We start from the raw sequence: 17,783 nt of genomic DNA, 5'->3' as shown, positions 1-17,783 counted from the left end.
CAGCTTAATTTTTAAACACAACATTAGATTGTGACCACAATGTAGCTTTTTGGTTACATCAATAGACAGGCAGCCCATAAATAGAAAAGAAACATAGATTGGTAACAGAAGACTCTGAATAACTTAAAGTATTACTTGTACCTTCAAGGACAAATATATAGTCTATTTATTTATGTATTCATCTTCTTTTAACAACCCCATAATCCCTTGCGGGGTGGAGTCTGGGCAACTGACTGGAGCTAGCAGAGTGTTTTAATGGCCCTTCCTGTTGCCAAGGTGGAGTTTTGTTCAGCAAATATATTCTCATTCTGCCCAGAGAGAGAAATAACCGCCTCTACCTAGATCAAACTCACAGACCCCTGGTTGTGAAGCAAGAGCTCCACCTCTAGGCCACTGTACCACTCCTATTATTTAGAATAGAATAGAATTCTTTATTGGCCAGGTGTGATTGGACACAGAAGGAATTTGACTTGGTGCAAAAGCTCTCAGTGTACATAAAAGAAAAGATACATGAGTCAAGAATCATCAGGTACAACACTTAATAGTAGTCCTAGGGTACAATAAGCAATCAAATCATACTAGGGAACAGTCCATATAGATCGTAAGGATACAAGCGACAAAGTTACAGTCATAGTCATAAGTGGGAGGGGATGGGGGATAAGGAGTGATGAGAAGGTTAATAGTAATAGTAATGCAGACTTTGTAAATAGTTTGACAGTGTTGAGGGAATTATTTGCAGAGTGAAGGCGTTCGGGGGAAACTATCCTTGTGTTTAGTTGTTCTGGTGTGCAGTGCTCTATAGGAATGGTGTAGGGTCTCCTGCTTGGGCAGGGGGTTGGACTAGATAACCTACAGGGTCCCTTCCAACTCAGATTATCTGTATCTGTACCTGTAAGTACTGTACTATATATGAGTGGATGTTAATATGCTGTGCCTGCAATTTAAAAACGATCCAGCTTCAAGAAGCAGTGGAAAAATATTGACAACTTACAAAAGAAATTCTCTATAATTCAGTGAATGATGCAGAATTGCAACACACACACACATAAAATGTATGTATGTATGTATGTATGTATGTATGTGTATATATGTATGTATGCATGTGTATGTAATGCATATATGATATTATCCTGAAATTCTCTAGGGACCTCTAGTGGCTTAATTCCAGAAAACAGTAATAAGATAAAACATATTTAATGATGGAAAGTTTTATTTTCAATTAGTTATAGGATAGTCTAGATTAGTTACAGAAAGCAAAATACAAGTTACATACTAACAAATCAGGCTATTAACATTCATTTAAAAAACAGGTGGCATTAGAAAATCCATTTCACAGAGACACTAGTTTGAGTGAAAACCCAAACTGAATCTGTTAAATATCTTCCTGCTTCCAACATTAGGATAAATATGCTAAGAAAAAATGTCTTCACACGTTTGCTTCCAAAAATGTCTATAAGCATCAGTTATAAAAAGGAAGAAAAGCCATCATCCACAAACTTTCATATCTATCCCCAATCTTATAATTTTTTTGAAACTATTCTAAAAGATTGAATTGATAGATTACACCAAGCATTGTTTTACTTGGTTTTGGGCTAATATATTCTATGAATTGAACCAATTGTATTTGTATTTTAATATATCACCGCTAAATAAACTTTGGCTTAATAAAATGTGATGTATCTCCATTCTTACTTAAATTTAGGCCTTTTTGTGGATCATACCATCAATTTTATTTTCTGAATCTGATATTGTGGCCAAAGTATTTCTTTCGAAATGTTGTGAAGTTTATTCTGTGGTTAATATATATATTAGTAGAGTGTTGCATTTTCGTTTGGTGGGATTGTACTAGGATTGTGCCTAATTGAAATACCTGCAATTATACATTTTATCATAACTTTTTTTAATTGGTTGTCTCTATGACATGCTTAGCAATAGTTTAGAAAGGCCATCAAGTTCAATCCCTTGCTTAACTTTAAAATGTGCTATAGTATTTTGAACAGGTGGATTCGATACTCTTTCGATGTGGGACGAGGCTCGTTCGTGTGCTTGTTTTTCCCACGAACTTTAAACCAGAAGTAGCATGTTGGCTTTGCTCTACTTTTAACTCTTTGCACGCACTTCCGGACTGAAACTGAACTACGGCAACTCTCTCTTTGCAATGGGGTAGAGAAAGATCCGGCAAAGAGCGTCGCAATTATGTCCCGCCTCCCGGGAAGCCAACCGACCAATCCTGATCATATTCTACCGGAAGCTTAGCGATTGAGCCACTCTAGCCTCTTTATTATAGAACTCTATATTAAGAGTTGTTTCTCTATGGTTTCGTGTGCGGTGGATGCTAGCCTGTGGGAGGAATAATGGCGGGGCGGGCCTAGCCGTGCGGCGGTTACCGAGAGCCTTGGGTCGAGCTACATGGTTGGATCCCGTATGTGCTTCAAGAAGCCGGAAGCTGCTCCATTTAAGCCAGTCATTACAGCAGGTAGAATTAATTATGATACAAATGTTGTGAGGGGGATATATATATATATATATATATTTATATATTTACGTGTTGCAGAGCTTTCAAGCAATCCTGGGTTGCAGAATCTATTGATACGACAACCCTGTAAGGTAGACCAGCAGGCCTATTCTCTCTACCCCACCCCCCCACCCCACTTCTTGCAAAAGGAGAAAGGCCTTTGAGCCGAGGGCTGAAGCTTTTTCTCAGTCTCCATGTACGATCCATAGTAACTGTATTGATGTGCCTTACACCAGGGGTCTCCAACCTTGGCAACTTTAAGCCTGGAGGACTTCAACTCCCAGAATTCCCCAGCCAGCTGGCTGGCTGGGGAATTCTGGGAGTTGAAGTCCTCCAAGCTTAAAGTTGCCAAGGTTGGAGACCCCTGCCTTACACTACAGGACATGTCTGGGAAGTTCAATCTCCAGTTGAGCTTGAAAAAAAAAATTGAGGATGGCTATTGCTTGGATGGGAGACCACCAGGAAATCCCAGAGCTGGAGGATAGACTGGGACTTCAAAGTGCCACATTGGCAAACTATCGAGGTTCTCCTACCTAAGAAACTGCATGAATCCACCTTATGTTTTCAAGAGCCAAGGTGACCTTTTTGGAGACTGAATTCAGAGGGAATAACGGAGTTAGTCTAATGTGGATCTAGAAGCTTTCCCTTACAGAGGTATCAGGTGAGGTATACAGGTGAGATTAGGGTTTTCCTCCTCCTGCGTCACCTCCAGATGTGTGGACTTTTGCTCATCCTGGGCTCCGTTTTTCTCTCTCAAACTATTACCATCTGGCAGACGTACAGAATAATAAAAACAAGGACAAACAGGCTGAAAAAAACAGCTTCTATCCCAGGGCAGTAACTCTGTTGAATCCTTCTGTATAGTGCAATATTAATGCAATATCAGGGGTTTTCAGTTCAATTGTATATAGAATATGATGGATGTGTGTTTGTGTTTTATTTTTATAGTTCTAATGTACACTGAAGATGGCATTTAATTTCATTGTACGATGTGCCATGACAATAAACTAAACAACTAAACTTAGAATAACAGAATTGGAAGGAACCTTGGAGGTCTTCTAGTCCAACCCCCTGCTTAGGCAAGAAACCTTACACCACTTTAGACAAATAGTTATCTAATCTCTTCTTTAAAACTTCCAGCATTCACAACTTCTGGAGGGAAGACAGTTCACTGGTTAATTGTTCTAACTGTCTGGAAATTTCTCCTTAGTTTTAGGTTGCTTCTCTCCTTGATTAGTTTCCACCCATTGCTTCTTGTCCTGTCCTCAGCTGCTTTGGAGAATAGCTTGACTTCAACCCACACAATTCCTTAACTGGCCTGGTCGTTGATGAGAATTCTGGGAGTTGAAGTCCCATCTCTTGGGGAAAGTTGGCGACCGCTGGATTAGAATCAGGAACTTTCTCTCTTGGAGGCTGTTTTGTGATTACGTTTCCACCCCAGTTCAAATGATGGCATCAGATTGTGGTGTTTAAAAATAGCGCTGGATAGATTTGTATCGTGATTGTAATAATTACAACTATTACAACTACAATACAAAACTATCCAGAACGGAGCGCAATGGCTTTGTGGTTAAAGACGCCAAGCTTTGTTAATTGAAGCTGACAACTCGGGTTCAAGACCCGAGAGCCACCAACAGGACTCCTGCCCACCTAGTGGTTGGAAAGTGCAAGTAGATAAATAGGTACCACTTTGGTGAGAAAGTAATAGTGTTCTGGGAAACTCTGGCATATAGGCATGCTGACCACGTGACTATGGAAAATATCTTCAGACAGCACTTGCTCCCTCAGCCAAGAAATGGAGATGAGCACTGTGGCCTAGTGTCTGACACAACTGAACAGGGAAACCTTTATCTTTAGCTAAGATCAATTCAATTCTTTGAAATTAAAGTGGTCTGTTTATGATGTAGGTATGTGATACAAGGGAGTAATTGTAGTCTAACTTAATTACAATAATGTAAATGTTACAATCGAAGTCATGTTTTATTATCATAGAGGCAAAAATGAGTTATATTGTGTTTGGTAGCTTCCAACAACAGATCTATAACTTGATAATAAAAACTTGTCAATTCAATTATTTGCTGCCTTGGTAATAAGATGGGTAGGGAAATGCCTAAATGAATGATAAGTATTGAAGGAAGTAATCTGATATTGCACAAGTGTATGGAGCTTATTTAGGATTGAAGAACATCAAGAAATCTTAAACATGATACCTTTTCTTTGCAAGAGATACGTGAAAATGTTTATTCTGTATTTTAAAAAATAAACTAGTGATAATTTATTAAATTTGTTTGCTGTCCATTTCACCTAAAGACAAGGATAATAATGCCTCACTGCCAGTTGGCTGCTAAAACATGCTTTTCTTTAAGAAAATTGTTTCACTAGCACACTGTATGTCTAACAGCTCTAACTGTTAGAACAAAATCAAAGCCTCTGATAGCGAATAGTTGTTCCTGTTGTGTTTTTAAGTATGCACTAGTTTCAGCAAATGCAAAAAGCAAAGGAAGATTTCTTTTAGATTTATATGCAGATTTTACTTCACAGCCATTGAATTATGAAAAGTAGTTTTTAACATAACTTTATTTCATCTAAACTCACCTACCCTCTGTTCATCCAAGATAGTGTAGACAAGGTTTTCCTTAATTTTATCCTGAATGGCTCATGAGAGAAAATCTCAAGCCTATCAAAGACACAGTACAGAAAGAACAAAAACTGAACGAACCAAATACATTTGCAATTCTAATAGAGGCTTTGATGTAAGAATAAAAATAAGTCTTCCTGTTTATCATTCTTTACAGTCATTTTTAGGAAACCAGCGAAGACTTCCAAAGAATAGAAGTGAATTTCATATTAAAAAAACTTTTTGGCTCTATGTCTGCCCACATTTTTCCACTTTAATCTTTGGAAATTAGAAAGAATATTATATATTCTTTTGCTACGTAGATATATCAATGTATGTAGATATATCATTAGGACTTTTGATATGGCAGTAGTAGAATGAAGAAACACCTCTGCTTAAAGCTGCCATTCTGTGTTGGCTTCATAACCACCAAACCTCATGAATTCAGTATAGCTTGCTAAGCAATGAAGACACATAACATTGGGGCTGCAACTGTAACAGAGACCGTTTCCTTGAATAAGATGTATTGAACAAGCTTTGTTTTTGTTTTACTGTTACAGGTTTTAATCCATGGTGTAAGTTTGATTCCATGCTTGTAAGATGACTACCGCTGCTCGACCAACCTTTGAACCCGCAAGAGGCGGAAGAGGGAAAGGAGAAGGGGACCTAAGTCAGCTCTCCAAGCAGTATTCGAGCAGGGATCTTCCTTCTCATACGAAAATTAAATATAGGTAAAGACCAAGGTTTTGTGGTGGTGGTTGTTGGGAATTGATTCCGGTAGTAGGCTTTATTTTGCCTGAAAAAGGAATGTCCGCCGTTTGTTTTGTTTCTGGCATCTAATGTATTGTCATTGCAGTTTAGTCATCCTTTGTACTGGAGACAAATTCCTTCTGTGTCCTAACCACACTTGACCAATGAAAGTATTCTGTTTAACGGAAGTCTTGGTGCATCTGGAGATCTATGAATTTATCATCTCCAGTGGGTCACAACCAGCTCATATCTTCATGTAATTGCTTATGTGCCATCAAGTGAGTTTTGATTCTTAGTGACCCCATTGACCACAAAATAGGGTCAATTTGTTCTTCATTTTTGGAACCCCATCAATACCTAACCAAAGTTTAAATTAATACGATGCAAAAACACTGGACCTTTAATTCAACACGTTAACCCTGTGGCATCAATACAGCCAACTAGACTGATTGATTATGTGGTGTCATTTGTTAGATTTTTTTCCCCATAATGGTCTATCCTTAATTTGGTCCTTAAGGTCTTCCAAGGGTGCAACATCGCCACTAACTGAGAGCATCCACATTGTTGATGGTCATCATCTTCATGTCATCACTAGGATTCAAATTCAGCTTAGGGAGACTTCTCCAATTGCAATCCTAATTCGACTTAACACCAGGCTCCCCTTTCCACTATAAAGTACGCAAGGATCATACAGAGGGATATTGAAGTATAGAGTTTGGCTTGCATAAGTTTATAAATTTTTCAGTTTGGGTACTGAAAAACAGGTTAAATATGTATTAGATGAAACAAGCCGTCTTTAGCTGACATAAGAAAATAAGTTTTGAAATGAGAATTTGTTTTTCATTATGTACAAAACAGCACGGTCCGTTCCTTCACCATTCTGTTTTTCGTGTAGACTATTTATATATTTTGGGCGATTGATACGTTACTTTATTCCAATCCACTCTGAGAAGTATACCAGTAGAAGAGAAGCAGGCAACTTAAACAAACAGGAACAAGCACAACATCATAACAATGGCACTATGCAGAGGGCGCAAACTTTATGTCCCCAGATGCTTTGTCAAAGAGTCACATTTTCAGAGCCCCATGGAGATCCATCCGTTAGATAGTATAGATAATATCACCATGTATATAGGGGCAAAATGTTCCCCCAAAGGGAAAGGTCAACATTGCAATAACCTGACTACAGGCTCCCTGGAACAGAACTCCTCAAGGGACAAGATGCTCAATCGATCTTCTTTCTCTAATCTTACTGGATGGCAGATCCATTTTGGAGGGGCTGGTTTTGAAGATATCAAGGCTTTGAGCCATATAGGATTTTAAAGATTATAACTAGCCCCTTGGAAGTTGATTGGCACCCAGTACAATCCCTAGAGTAATAGTGTTACCTGGGCAAATTTAGATATATTACATGGGTAGCTAGGTGTTGAATAAGGTGACGTTTCCAAATAGTCTTCCATGGAGCCCCACTTAGACCGCGTTTCAACAGTGAATGTGAGGAAGAAACTGATCCAGGCATTCTGGAGAGATTTATTAATTTCAGAAGTTTTTCCCAAAGGTGCTTTTTCAGGAGGCAACTGGACTCTCTTGTTTTTTTCTCTCGAAGGCATTTCGCTTCTCATCCAAAAAGCTTCTTCAGCTCTGACAGGATAGGGGGGAACAGAAGGATTTATATTCCTTGCAGACAGCTGGTCATTTGCATCCTTTTAGAGGGTCGTTGAACGACTTGGAGGTTTATCTGTGTCCTCAGGGTCACCCGAGGAGTAGTCCTGGTTCTTGTAGTCTGCATTTTCCCCCCCCCGGAAATCTATTCCTACTCTCACTCCATCCCACACCATTCCGTTGCCTCCTGAAAAAGCACCTTTGGGACAACCATGACCTGGATGCCTGAGAATCTCTACAGACTTTCAGAAGTTTTTATGTTCCAAAATAGAAAATGGCTGATGGAAACTTTCCCAAGTGCAGATCATGCTGCTTTGCACTTCCCCACTTCTTTATTTCATTTTCTTGTCCGCTGTGCTGCATCCCCCTTCGTTTTCTTGACTCGCCTTCTTAATGTGCTGCTTCTTTCAGGCAAACCACTCAGGATGCCCCTGAAGAGGTGCGCAACCGTGACTTCAGGAGGGAACTGGAGGAGAGGGAGAGAGTGGCAGTGAGAGAGAAGAACCGAGACAGGCCAGCGCGAGGTTTGTGCCACCATCATAGCAAAGAAATGGTTTTGTGCGGTTGATCAGCCTCTGTGGCGATAGCCGTGGATCGAATGTAGGCCCAGGAAGCTCAAAAGGGGTTCATTCGAGTAAATTTTGAAAATATTCCATGAGATGTAATTACTTAATATAAGGCCAGGGGTGGGCTGCTAGGGGTTCGCAGGGGTTCGGGAGTGGCCCTAGTTAAGATTCTGTGCAGTTCAGAGAACCCCCAAATCCCACCCCTGGCTGGCCCCACCCGCCCTGCCCCACCCCTCCCAGAAGTCCCTACACAGCCTGTTTTGGATCCAGGTATGTGCAGGGCATGTGCAGGGCATGTGCAGAAGCTCAGAGAGGGTGAAGAATGGGCCTCCCGGAAGTGCGGGAAAACCAGAAATAGGTCCGTTTCTGCCTTCCAGAGAGCCTCTGGAGCCCAAGGAGACTGGTTTCGCCCCTCTGGAGGCTTGAAGGAAGCCTCCGGAACCCAGGGAAGGCAAAAACATCCCCCCCACCATGATGCAGGAGGCCGACTAGGCCACACCCACCAGGGCCACGCCCACCCAGCAACTGGGTAGAGAACCCTTTGCTAAAATTGTTGAAGGCCACCCCGTATAAGGCCACTCGACAACTTGTCACTATAGATGAAAAAAAAGGTATACAGTTAATTTATTTCCTTTAAAGACTGTTTATAGGCGTACCAGCAAAAATCACTGAGAGCCTTAGCGCCTTCCTCTGCCTCGTCTTTTTCCCAGTTAGAGAAGCAGTAATACAACTTAAATATACTAAAACATGGGTGTGAACTAGTAACATTTTTTTTAACCTGTCAGCTTCATTTTCTGTGGTATTTACTTTTCTTTCATTGCTGTTTGCTTATAAGTTCTTTTTTTTTTTTCCCCACTATGTTTCTTTCCCAGAACACACAACTTCCTCTTCGGTCTCAAAGAAACCTCGACTGGATCAAATCCCCGCCGCTAACCTGGATGCAGACGATCCTTTGACTGACGTATGTTACCTCAGACAGTTTGGGCACTCAGCAGGTCCATCGTGGTCCATCTTGAGCCACTCATAGCTCCTCTGCTGTGACTGTTAGTGCAGTCCAGGTCAGATAAGGATTAAGGTCATCACTTCTGTCCTGATAAAATTTTTGACTCAAGATTGAGTCTGCTGCCACTCAGTTGTAAGAAAGGAACATTCAGCGGACCTCGAGTTTTTAAAATGGACTGTGAGGCACAGGGTTTTCTGTGAAATCAAAATAAATTATAACCATTGCCACTGTAATTTACAAAACGGAGTGCTCTTTCCTCAAATTGGATTAATGTAGAAGACTGAGATATGAGCTCTTGGATGTTAAAATTTTGGAATGGTTGGAATGGGAATCTTTACAGGTATTGCAAACCATAGAGCTCTTCTGTTCAGTGGGGGCAGCTGGCCCCTCCGGAAAGCAAGACTCTGGAATCCACCGAGTTGAATCCAAAGAATTTTGACGGAGAAAAACTGGATGCAGTAAAGTCAGATGGCATCTGAGGATTCTGCCCAAAGCATAAAGCAATTCTGTCAATTGCCTAGTCCCAAGCCCCTACTGCAGTGCTGAGAAGATATTTTGAGAAAGCTGAGGTGTTAGGCAGATGACAGTTCACACTCAGGGCACAATGGCCTTGCAATCTGGTGAAAACCAGCTGGAAAGCAGTCCCTCCCGTCTCCGAAGATAGGCCCCCTCCCAAATTTCCAAGCGAACAGCACATCCCTAACTTGCCATCCCCTCTTGCCCCACGAGCCTCATGGCATGAGGCACAATGATGGATCTGGCCTCTTCCTTCTTAAATTTGGGGAATCTTAAACATCCGTTTAGTTGCCAAATCTTTTTTTTAAAACTGGCAAGCGCTTTTGAAACTTTGAGAATATTTATTTCATTTATATCCCGCCTTCGTTATTTTTATAAACAAGGCAAAGCGGTGAACATATCTAAATCTCCTTCCTCTCCTATTTTTCTGTGAGGTGGGTTGGGCTAAGAGACAGTGACTAGCCCAAGATCTCCCAGCCAGCTTTCATGTTAAACGTGCTCCCCCGAAACAGCTGCACCAGAGGGTGTGGCCAGTCACTAAACACCCATTTATTGGACAGCAAAACTCCTTATAATATCCCATAACTCTCTTTATGATCTCAACTTCTGTTTTTTTTTTTCCACACACATGACAAAGCACTGGGGTTTGACTTCCTTCGTTTTCATTTTCTAAAACGTTTTTGTCCTGCATTTTTAATGCAGAACCATTAAAATCGTTTGAAGTGAATACATTGCAGTATGCTGGTTTCCATGTATTTTTGCTTCAATTAAATCAATCTAATAATCTAAAATCAGATACTTACACATACTTAAAAATAAAAATAAAAACTTAATTAAAAATAAATAAATGGGAAAAGGTGCATCAGAGGACAAGGGAAGCAAGCACCCGTCTGATTTTAAAGCAGCCGCGTCTTGGGAACCAGCAGGCTTAATTCGACCCGTGGTTAGGGAAGGGGTGTGTTTGGGTCTCTGTGCAGTCCAGCGTTCCTTTCCGGAATGGGATCTGAAGCATCGCACGGTCCTCTTGGGCGCACAATGAACGGTCTTCCTGGTTTTGCTCCATTTGTAGGAAGAGGAGGAGGAGGATGAAGATTACGATGAAGAGAGTGACGACGACACAGCTGCTCTGTTAGCCGAGCTGGAAAAGATCAAAAAGGAACGAGCTGAAGAACAAGCCCGGAAGGTAAACGCGTGCTTTAAATGTGTTGGTGACGTGACACAATGAAGATAGGTAGCTGATCGATAACCTTCTAGGGCAGGGGGTGTCCCAACACAAGGCAAACCCTGAGCTCCGTTTTTCACTGGCAAAGGGCTGTCAAAACAAACTCCAAAGAAGAAATGTTTCCGCTTTTGCATTTGAGTATCCAAGAAGGTACAGGAAAGGAGAAAGGGAAAGAGGAAAAGCAAAGAGAAAGAAGGAAAAATAAGGGAAGAGTGGAAGGAAGAAGAAAGGAAAAGGAAGAGGGAGGGTGGGAAGGAAGGAAAGGAAGGAAGTTTATAATGAGAGGGAGGGAGAGTCTGAGGGAAGTCCTCCTTAGCACTTGGCCACCACAAGGTGCCCCCAACTTAAGTGGCGTCCAGCTGGCCACGCCTACCCTGGCCACGCCCCCTGCCCCCCCGAGGTCAAACAAAACCCTGATGTGGCCCTCAGTGAAATTGAGTTTGACACCCTTGTTCTAAGGGCTACCATCAGAGATAGCCCTCAACTTAAGACCACAGCTGAGCCCAAAATTTACGATGCCGAGTGAAAAATTTGTTTAAGTGAGTTGTGCCCCATTTTATGACTCTTCTTGCCACGTTTGTCGAGCGAATCACTGCAGTTGTGAACATTAGTAACGTGGTTGCTAAGTGACTCTGGCTTCCTCATTGACTTGGCTTGTCTGAAGGTTACAAAAGGCGATCAGGTAGCCTGGGACACCGCAGCCGTCACAAAAATGGGAACCACTTCACAAGCATCCCAGTGTAAATCACGGGACCTTGGGCGGGGGGGTGCTGCAGTGGTCATAAGTGTGAAAGATGGTCACATCCCTTTTTTTCAGCACCGTTGTAACTTCGAACGGTCCCTTCACGAACTGTTGTTAGTCAAAGACTGTATTGATTGAAAATTATTCGTTTTTTATTTGGGGATAAATTCTTTCATACCTCTGCTGCTGAAATTGCACTTGATCAACAGTTAATGGTATCCTCTTCTTGGCAATTCTATGGGCCTCGTCTCTCCACATCTTCCAATCTTGCCCCGTTTCCTTGATTTTTCTATGTTCTGGCTGATGTCAGCTTTGAGGGTGTGCATTCGATTAACTGGGCACCTTTAGGCTCCGTGAGGCTGCCTGGTGTGGTGGCCTAGAGATGGAGATCTCGCCTCACAATCAGGAGGCTGTGAGTTAAGTAGAGGCAGATATAGTTCTCTCCCTGGGCACACTGGGAATATATCTGCTGGGGAAAAATGCTCCTCATTGGCAACAGGAAGGGCATCCGGCCAGTAAACACTCGGCTCTATTCAGTTGCCCAGACTCCACCCCGCAAGGGATTATGGGGTCGTTAAAAGAGGATGATTTAAGTTCTATGAGATGGAAAAGGTATGGAGATAGGATGCGATGAACACCAGCTATAGTCTATTATTTTCCTCTCAAAAATCCTGTAAATCGTTCTTCCAAGCAATCGTAAGAATCCACTCATTGCCAGGTGTTTTAGAGCTGCATAATTTTAAGTTTCACTTGTGAGACGCTGCTTGATAAAAAAAAAAAGATGCTCATGGAAATAAAATCTAGCCAAAGCATATTTTATAGTTGCGAAACTTGCTAGGAGAGAGTAAGGTCTAATTCACTAATAAAAGCAGTTTGCCAACAAGAATAGAGAGCTGGCAGTTCACCAAGGAGCAGACCACACGGAGAATTGTTGGGCCTCTGATGTAAATAAACAGTTCTAAATCATTTCTTGGTAATCCAGAGGTACCAACAATCAAGTCTTGTCCACTACATTGGACCAAACTAGTCATTTACGTATAAGCTAGGAATGTGCAAAACTTTCAATTCAGAAAGATTTGAATTTGGAACATTTTGTCGTTCCCGGATACAAATATTCTTTCTAGAAATAGTCGTTTAGTACCACTAGAGGCTGCTAGAAGCTGTTTAATGTAAAGTTTCCAGTCAGGCATCTTCCAGATGAACTGAATTGCAGAATCTATCTTGCCCAGCCAGCTTGGCCAAAGAATGGTGGGAGTTGGACTCGGATGGCACCACGGTGGAGAAGGCTGCTCTGTAGCTTGGTTGGATGAGGGATGTGCAGAATTCTTTAGTGTAGGAAGAGTTCACTTGGATATTCCCAGGAATGTTCATTTTTTTTCTTCCAGAATGCATCAATTGTCTGTTGTGTGGTATTTTCTAGATGTGGTCTGGACCTCAACCTGAAATCTTTTCCAGAATATAAGGAAGAAAAAGCCATTTTTTCCAGAACTGTTGGGAATGTTCCTTCTAGTGGAACATTCCAGGAAATACCAAAAGGTGCTTTTTCAGGAGGCAACTGGACTTTCTGTTTTTTCCTTTTGAAGGCATTTCAATTCTCACCCAAGAAGCTTCTTCAGCTCTGACAGGATAGTGGGGAATGGAAGGATTTATATTCCTTGCAGGCAGCAGGAACTACAGGAACCAGGAGCGCTTCTCAGGTGACCCCGAGTACACAAATAAACCTCCAAGTGGCCTCAACAACTCTCTAAAGAATGCAAATTACTAGCTGTCTGCAAGGAGTATAAATCCTTTGGTTCCCCACTATCCGGTCAGAGGTGAAGAAGCTTCTTGGATGAGAAGCGAAATGTTTTCAAAAGGAAAAACAAGAAAGTCCAGTTACCTCCTGAAAAAGCAACCATGACCTGGATGACTGAGAATCTCTACAGAATTCCAGGGAATATCAAAATATTCCATTGCTAGATCATTGTACGTTGGGCATAACTTCATTATTACTAGGGGTGTGCAGTGTGCTTTGGGTTTGAATCTTAAAAAAACATACTTCGAAGCATTTGGGAGTACCTCTCTTGTCACTCTTTCAAGCAGCTGCATCCTTTTATCTACCAGAGGACAAATTTGTGATTCAGGAGAGAATTAAAGAATTGCAAACAGGACTTCTGTTTCTGAGTCACGGTGCACCAAAACACTTTAAAAAAAAAAATCAAATATAAAGCATCACGCAGCCTCAATTATGACCGTTTGGTTCTTTGGTTACTCCTTTGAACTTATCAAACTGCTTATCCTGCATTGGATAGCTGGTTTACCAAGTACAGTCATTTTTGCTCTGATTGGCAGCTATTCCCTAAGCTGTTGAGCCGTAGTTTCCCTACCCCGCCCGCCCTGCACAATTTTGAAGCCTGAAATTCATTCTGTGGCTGGTTTAACCCCGTTATGTTCCCATATCCAAGCCATGTGATCTCCTGCTGAGCTTCAACATTTCTGGAATGTTATGCTTGTCCTGAATTCTGTTTATGAGTACGCTCTATATCTGAGGTAACTAATATGCCTGCCTGGGAAATGATGGAGATGAATACATGTAGCTCATGTAGGTTATTAAAATTAAAATTATGGGCATGTAGACATCAAGTTTACCTTTTATCCAGAAAGCAGTGCAAGGCAAAATTATATTGGAAAACAGTAAACAGGCATTTAAGGTAAATGCCATTAGTTGTACTGGCTTCTACTTGTAGTTGTTGTTAATAAGACAGTGTTTATGGAGTGGATCAAATAGAATAGCTCCATTTAGATGAAGTGATTAAACACTGATTAAAACATTAAGATTAAACATTGTAAGAACTATATCAATACATTAGCTACTTCACTGAATAAAACATACAGGTCTGTTTAAGTTCTTACCAGGTTATCATGCAAAGAATTTTTGCAAGTCTCTTTTCACAAATCTTGTAGTGGCCTGAGAAAAACTTAGTTGGAAGGTCTGGATTTCCAGATTTCCTGAATTTAACTATTACATTTTTTTAAATTAGTGCGATTGGCTTTTTATCTTAATATTTATGCTTGCTTGATCTGCCTCCACTCTCCAAATTACACTCTATTTGTGGAGGATGCAAGTAGTGTAATCTTTTACCACCTGGCTCAGACTCAATCAGTTGGTATTTGCTCTCCAATTTCATCCCCAGGATAAGCAGGAACCATTTTTGTTTCCAAGCAAACCCAAGGTTAAAAGTTGAACCTGTCACTCAAGGACCGACGTTTCAAATTCCCTGCCATGATTCCCCCTTGCAATTTTTATGGTACGTGTGCTGAAAATTGAAAACGTTGGGTCTGTTTTGCTATGAGCGACATTCTTGGATGGTTTTAAATAACCTGACCATTATGATATGCATGTTTAGGATTTATCATCAATAGCATTACAGTTTGGGAATCGTGCAGATTACTTCTTGGAAAAAATCAGAATTCCACTTCACCCTGCACTGGACAGATCCCACCGCAAGGACTTTTTAACCTTTGAGGAAGGATTCTGACACGCTGGAATAGGTTCTGAGAAGGACAAGAAGGAGAATCAGGAGATTAGAAACGAAGGCCTGTGAACAGAGATTAAACGAGTTGGCAATATTGAGCTTTGAGAAAAGATCAGGGTGAGGACAGGACAGCAAACTTCAAATTGGGGCAGGTCCACTTTTGTTAGTATGTTTTGCTAGCACTCTGCCAGCGAAAACGGAGCTTGGGGGGGCATGCGGCCCTCCGGGGCCCTGTTTTCGGCTGCAACATGCAGTCCTCTGGCAGTAAAAGTGGAAATTGTGGGGGGTGAGGCCCTCCCAGGCTCCATTTTCAGCTGCAATGGCCTCCTGCAGCACTCTGCCAACGAAAACAGAGCTTGGCGGGGGCACATGTGACCCTTTTTGCTGGCAGAGGTACCGCGGGCTGGTCCTTTGCTGTTTCCAGGGTGGCCCCGCAGGCCAGATCTAAGCACTATGCGGGCCGTATCTTGAGTTTGACACCTCTGTGATAAGTCCTTCTTTGAAGGTCACAGTGGGAGAGTACAGGAGCTTTCAGCCTGAAGGTGAACTTTTCATTCCTTGGACTTATATAGCTGCTTCCCCTAGATACATGAATCCAAAACCTCAGAAGCAGCTTCTGGCTGCAGCCCTGTATTTGGCAGATGCTTCTTTCAGAAATGGAAAACCGGCACTACAAACATTAAAAAGAAAAAAAAGAAACTTGAACGCACCGCAAAAGGACTTAGTGGCTGAATCTTTAGCTGCTTCTACAGGGATCTGAAAAGGAAAGAGGCCACTTTTGTAGACAGTTCGCTTTCATAAAAGCATGGAGCCCACCTTTCTTTCTCTTGGCAGGAACAAGAACAGAAAGCTGAAGAGGAGAGGATACGGATGGAAAACATCCTAAGCGGTAACCCTTTGCTGAACCTTACGGGACCAGTACAACCTCAAACAAATTTTAAAGTGAAGCGAAGGTAGGGAGATGTTAACGGTGTATTAAATGGATTCTCAGCTTTTTTTTCCACTGGATTGTGAATTGTCACAATTCCAAAACAATTAAATTGGATTTTAATGGAGGAAATCATAAAGCAGGGAGAGCTCCTTTGTTTTCTGTAACACGCTGTTCCTGCTTTTCCTTCTCTCGAGAGCTTCTTAATCAAGATGAAGTTCCTGGGGATGGTTGGCCTTTAATCTGGCCCGACATTCACTATTCCTGTCATTCAGTTCAGCCTACGCATGTTAACATAGGGGGGTTCTTGGTTCTGTACTCATCCCTTCCAGAAGGGGGAAATATTTTAGCATGGACCAGAGTCTCTGGCAGCACTTCTGACGTGTTCCTTTCCTCTTTTAGGTGGGATGACGATGTTGTCTTCAAGAATTGCGCGAAAGGTGTAGACGAGATGAAAAAAGACAAACGATTTGTCAATGACACACTGCGGTCTGAATTTCACAAAAAGTTTATGGAAAAATACATCAAATAGGATCTTGTTTTTGAATAGGTTGCGTTGCTGATAGGTTGTGTGGCGCAAGTCATCTGCCTTTCACCAGGAAAATGCTGGCTTGGATGGAAATCTGTCAACAGTGGGCAGGTATCCCCCATGATCATAGCTATCTTTTTAACTTAATTCCTCGTCTGGCATATTTTTGCATGGTTTATTGTTGTAAACTTACCCCTTGCTGCTCTCTTTCCCCCTCATTTTCTTGAAAATGTCGATTTCCTTATTGCTCTGAATTTATGTTCACTGGAAAATCATTTTGTAAATGTTTTGAAAGCAACTTCCAATAAACCCTTCACTCACTCATGATACTATTTTCTTTGTTAAACCTTCATTAGCTCCCTCTCTTGTTCTGCAGATCTTATTCAGATGGGAAAAGCTTGGATATGTTTTTAAACTCAGCAGTGGTCCTTCTGTCTTCTGTGACATAAAGCATCCTTTTATTAGTTCTGGCTGATGTGTCAGCTTCATGGACAAGCAGGTTGACCATTCCTCCTAAGCGCCAGCAACCTCGTTGCTTATAAGTTTAGAATCTGGTCCTACTTCACCAAAAACCCCACCATAAAGAAGGTGGGGTGGAGATCATAGGGGTTGAAAAAAAAAGGGAAACAACAATGTCAGGTGAATCATACTGTATTCTGAGAGGTAGGGACCCAGCAGCTGTAATGGGAAAGACATTGGGAGACCGAGTGAAAAGCGGCTGCCTAGGGAACAGTCATATAAGAGACAGCATGTTCTGCAATTGAATCTGCAATCTGATCCCCCCCTCTCTTTTCTCTCTCCTCCTCTCCTCTCCTCTCCTCCTCCCTCTCCTCCTCTCTCTCCTCTCTCTCCTCTCTCCTCCTCTCTCTCTCTCTCCCTCTCTCTCTCTCCTCCTCTCCTCTCTCTCTCCTCCTCTCTCCCTCCTCTCTCCTCCCTCTCTCTTCTCTCTCTCTCCTCCTCCTCCCTCCCTCTCTCTCTTCTCTCTCTCTCTCTCTCCCTCTCTCCCCCAGAGAGTCCACTGCTAGCGAACAGAGAGAGAGCTCTCCTCCCTAGCAGTGGTCTCTCTTCCATCCCAAGGATCGGCCCACAGATTTCCACTGCTCTCCTCTCCTCTGCCTTCTGCATATCCCCACCTCAGGCACTGGACCCAGCTGTTCCTCCTCTTCCTCATCAGCCACCTCCAGACCTGGGGGCTGTTGACTCTTCATCTGAGGGCTG

At 42.0% G+C, this 17,783-nt stretch overlaps 1 protein-coding gene across 1 annotated transcript; it reads left to right on the top strand.

Moving 5' to 3' along the window:
• The first annotated feature begins 2,280 nt into the window (after positions 1-2,280).
• On the top strand, positions 2,281-16,892 carry CWC15 (CWC15 spliceosome associated protein). The gene is made up of 7 exons (XM_026706927.2): positions 2,281-2,476; positions 5,693-5,863; positions 7,956-8,068; positions 8,983-9,071; positions 10,699-10,812; positions 15,943-16,061; positions 16,439-16,892. Exons 2-7 carry the CDS (start codon positions 5,733-5,735, stop codon positions 16,566-16,568), a joined length of 696 nt encoding a protein of 231 aa, XP_026562712.1. The 5' UTR covers positions 2,281-2,476; positions 5,693-5,732; the 3' UTR covers positions 16,569-16,892.
• The last annotated feature ends 891 nt before the right edge of the window (positions 16,893-17,783 follow it).

The sequence above is a fragment of the Pseudonaja textilis genome, chromosome 7 (genome assembly GCF_049901715.1).
Source record: "Pseudonaja textilis isolate UNSWEBS1 chromosome 7, rPseTex1.2, whole genome shotgun sequence".
Lineage (NCBI taxonomy): Eukaryota > Metazoa > Chordata > Lepidosauria > Squamata > Elapidae > Pseudonaja > Pseudonaja textilis.
Note: the sequence above shows the minus strand (reverse complement) of the source record. Positions and strands in the feature narration are given on the sequence as shown.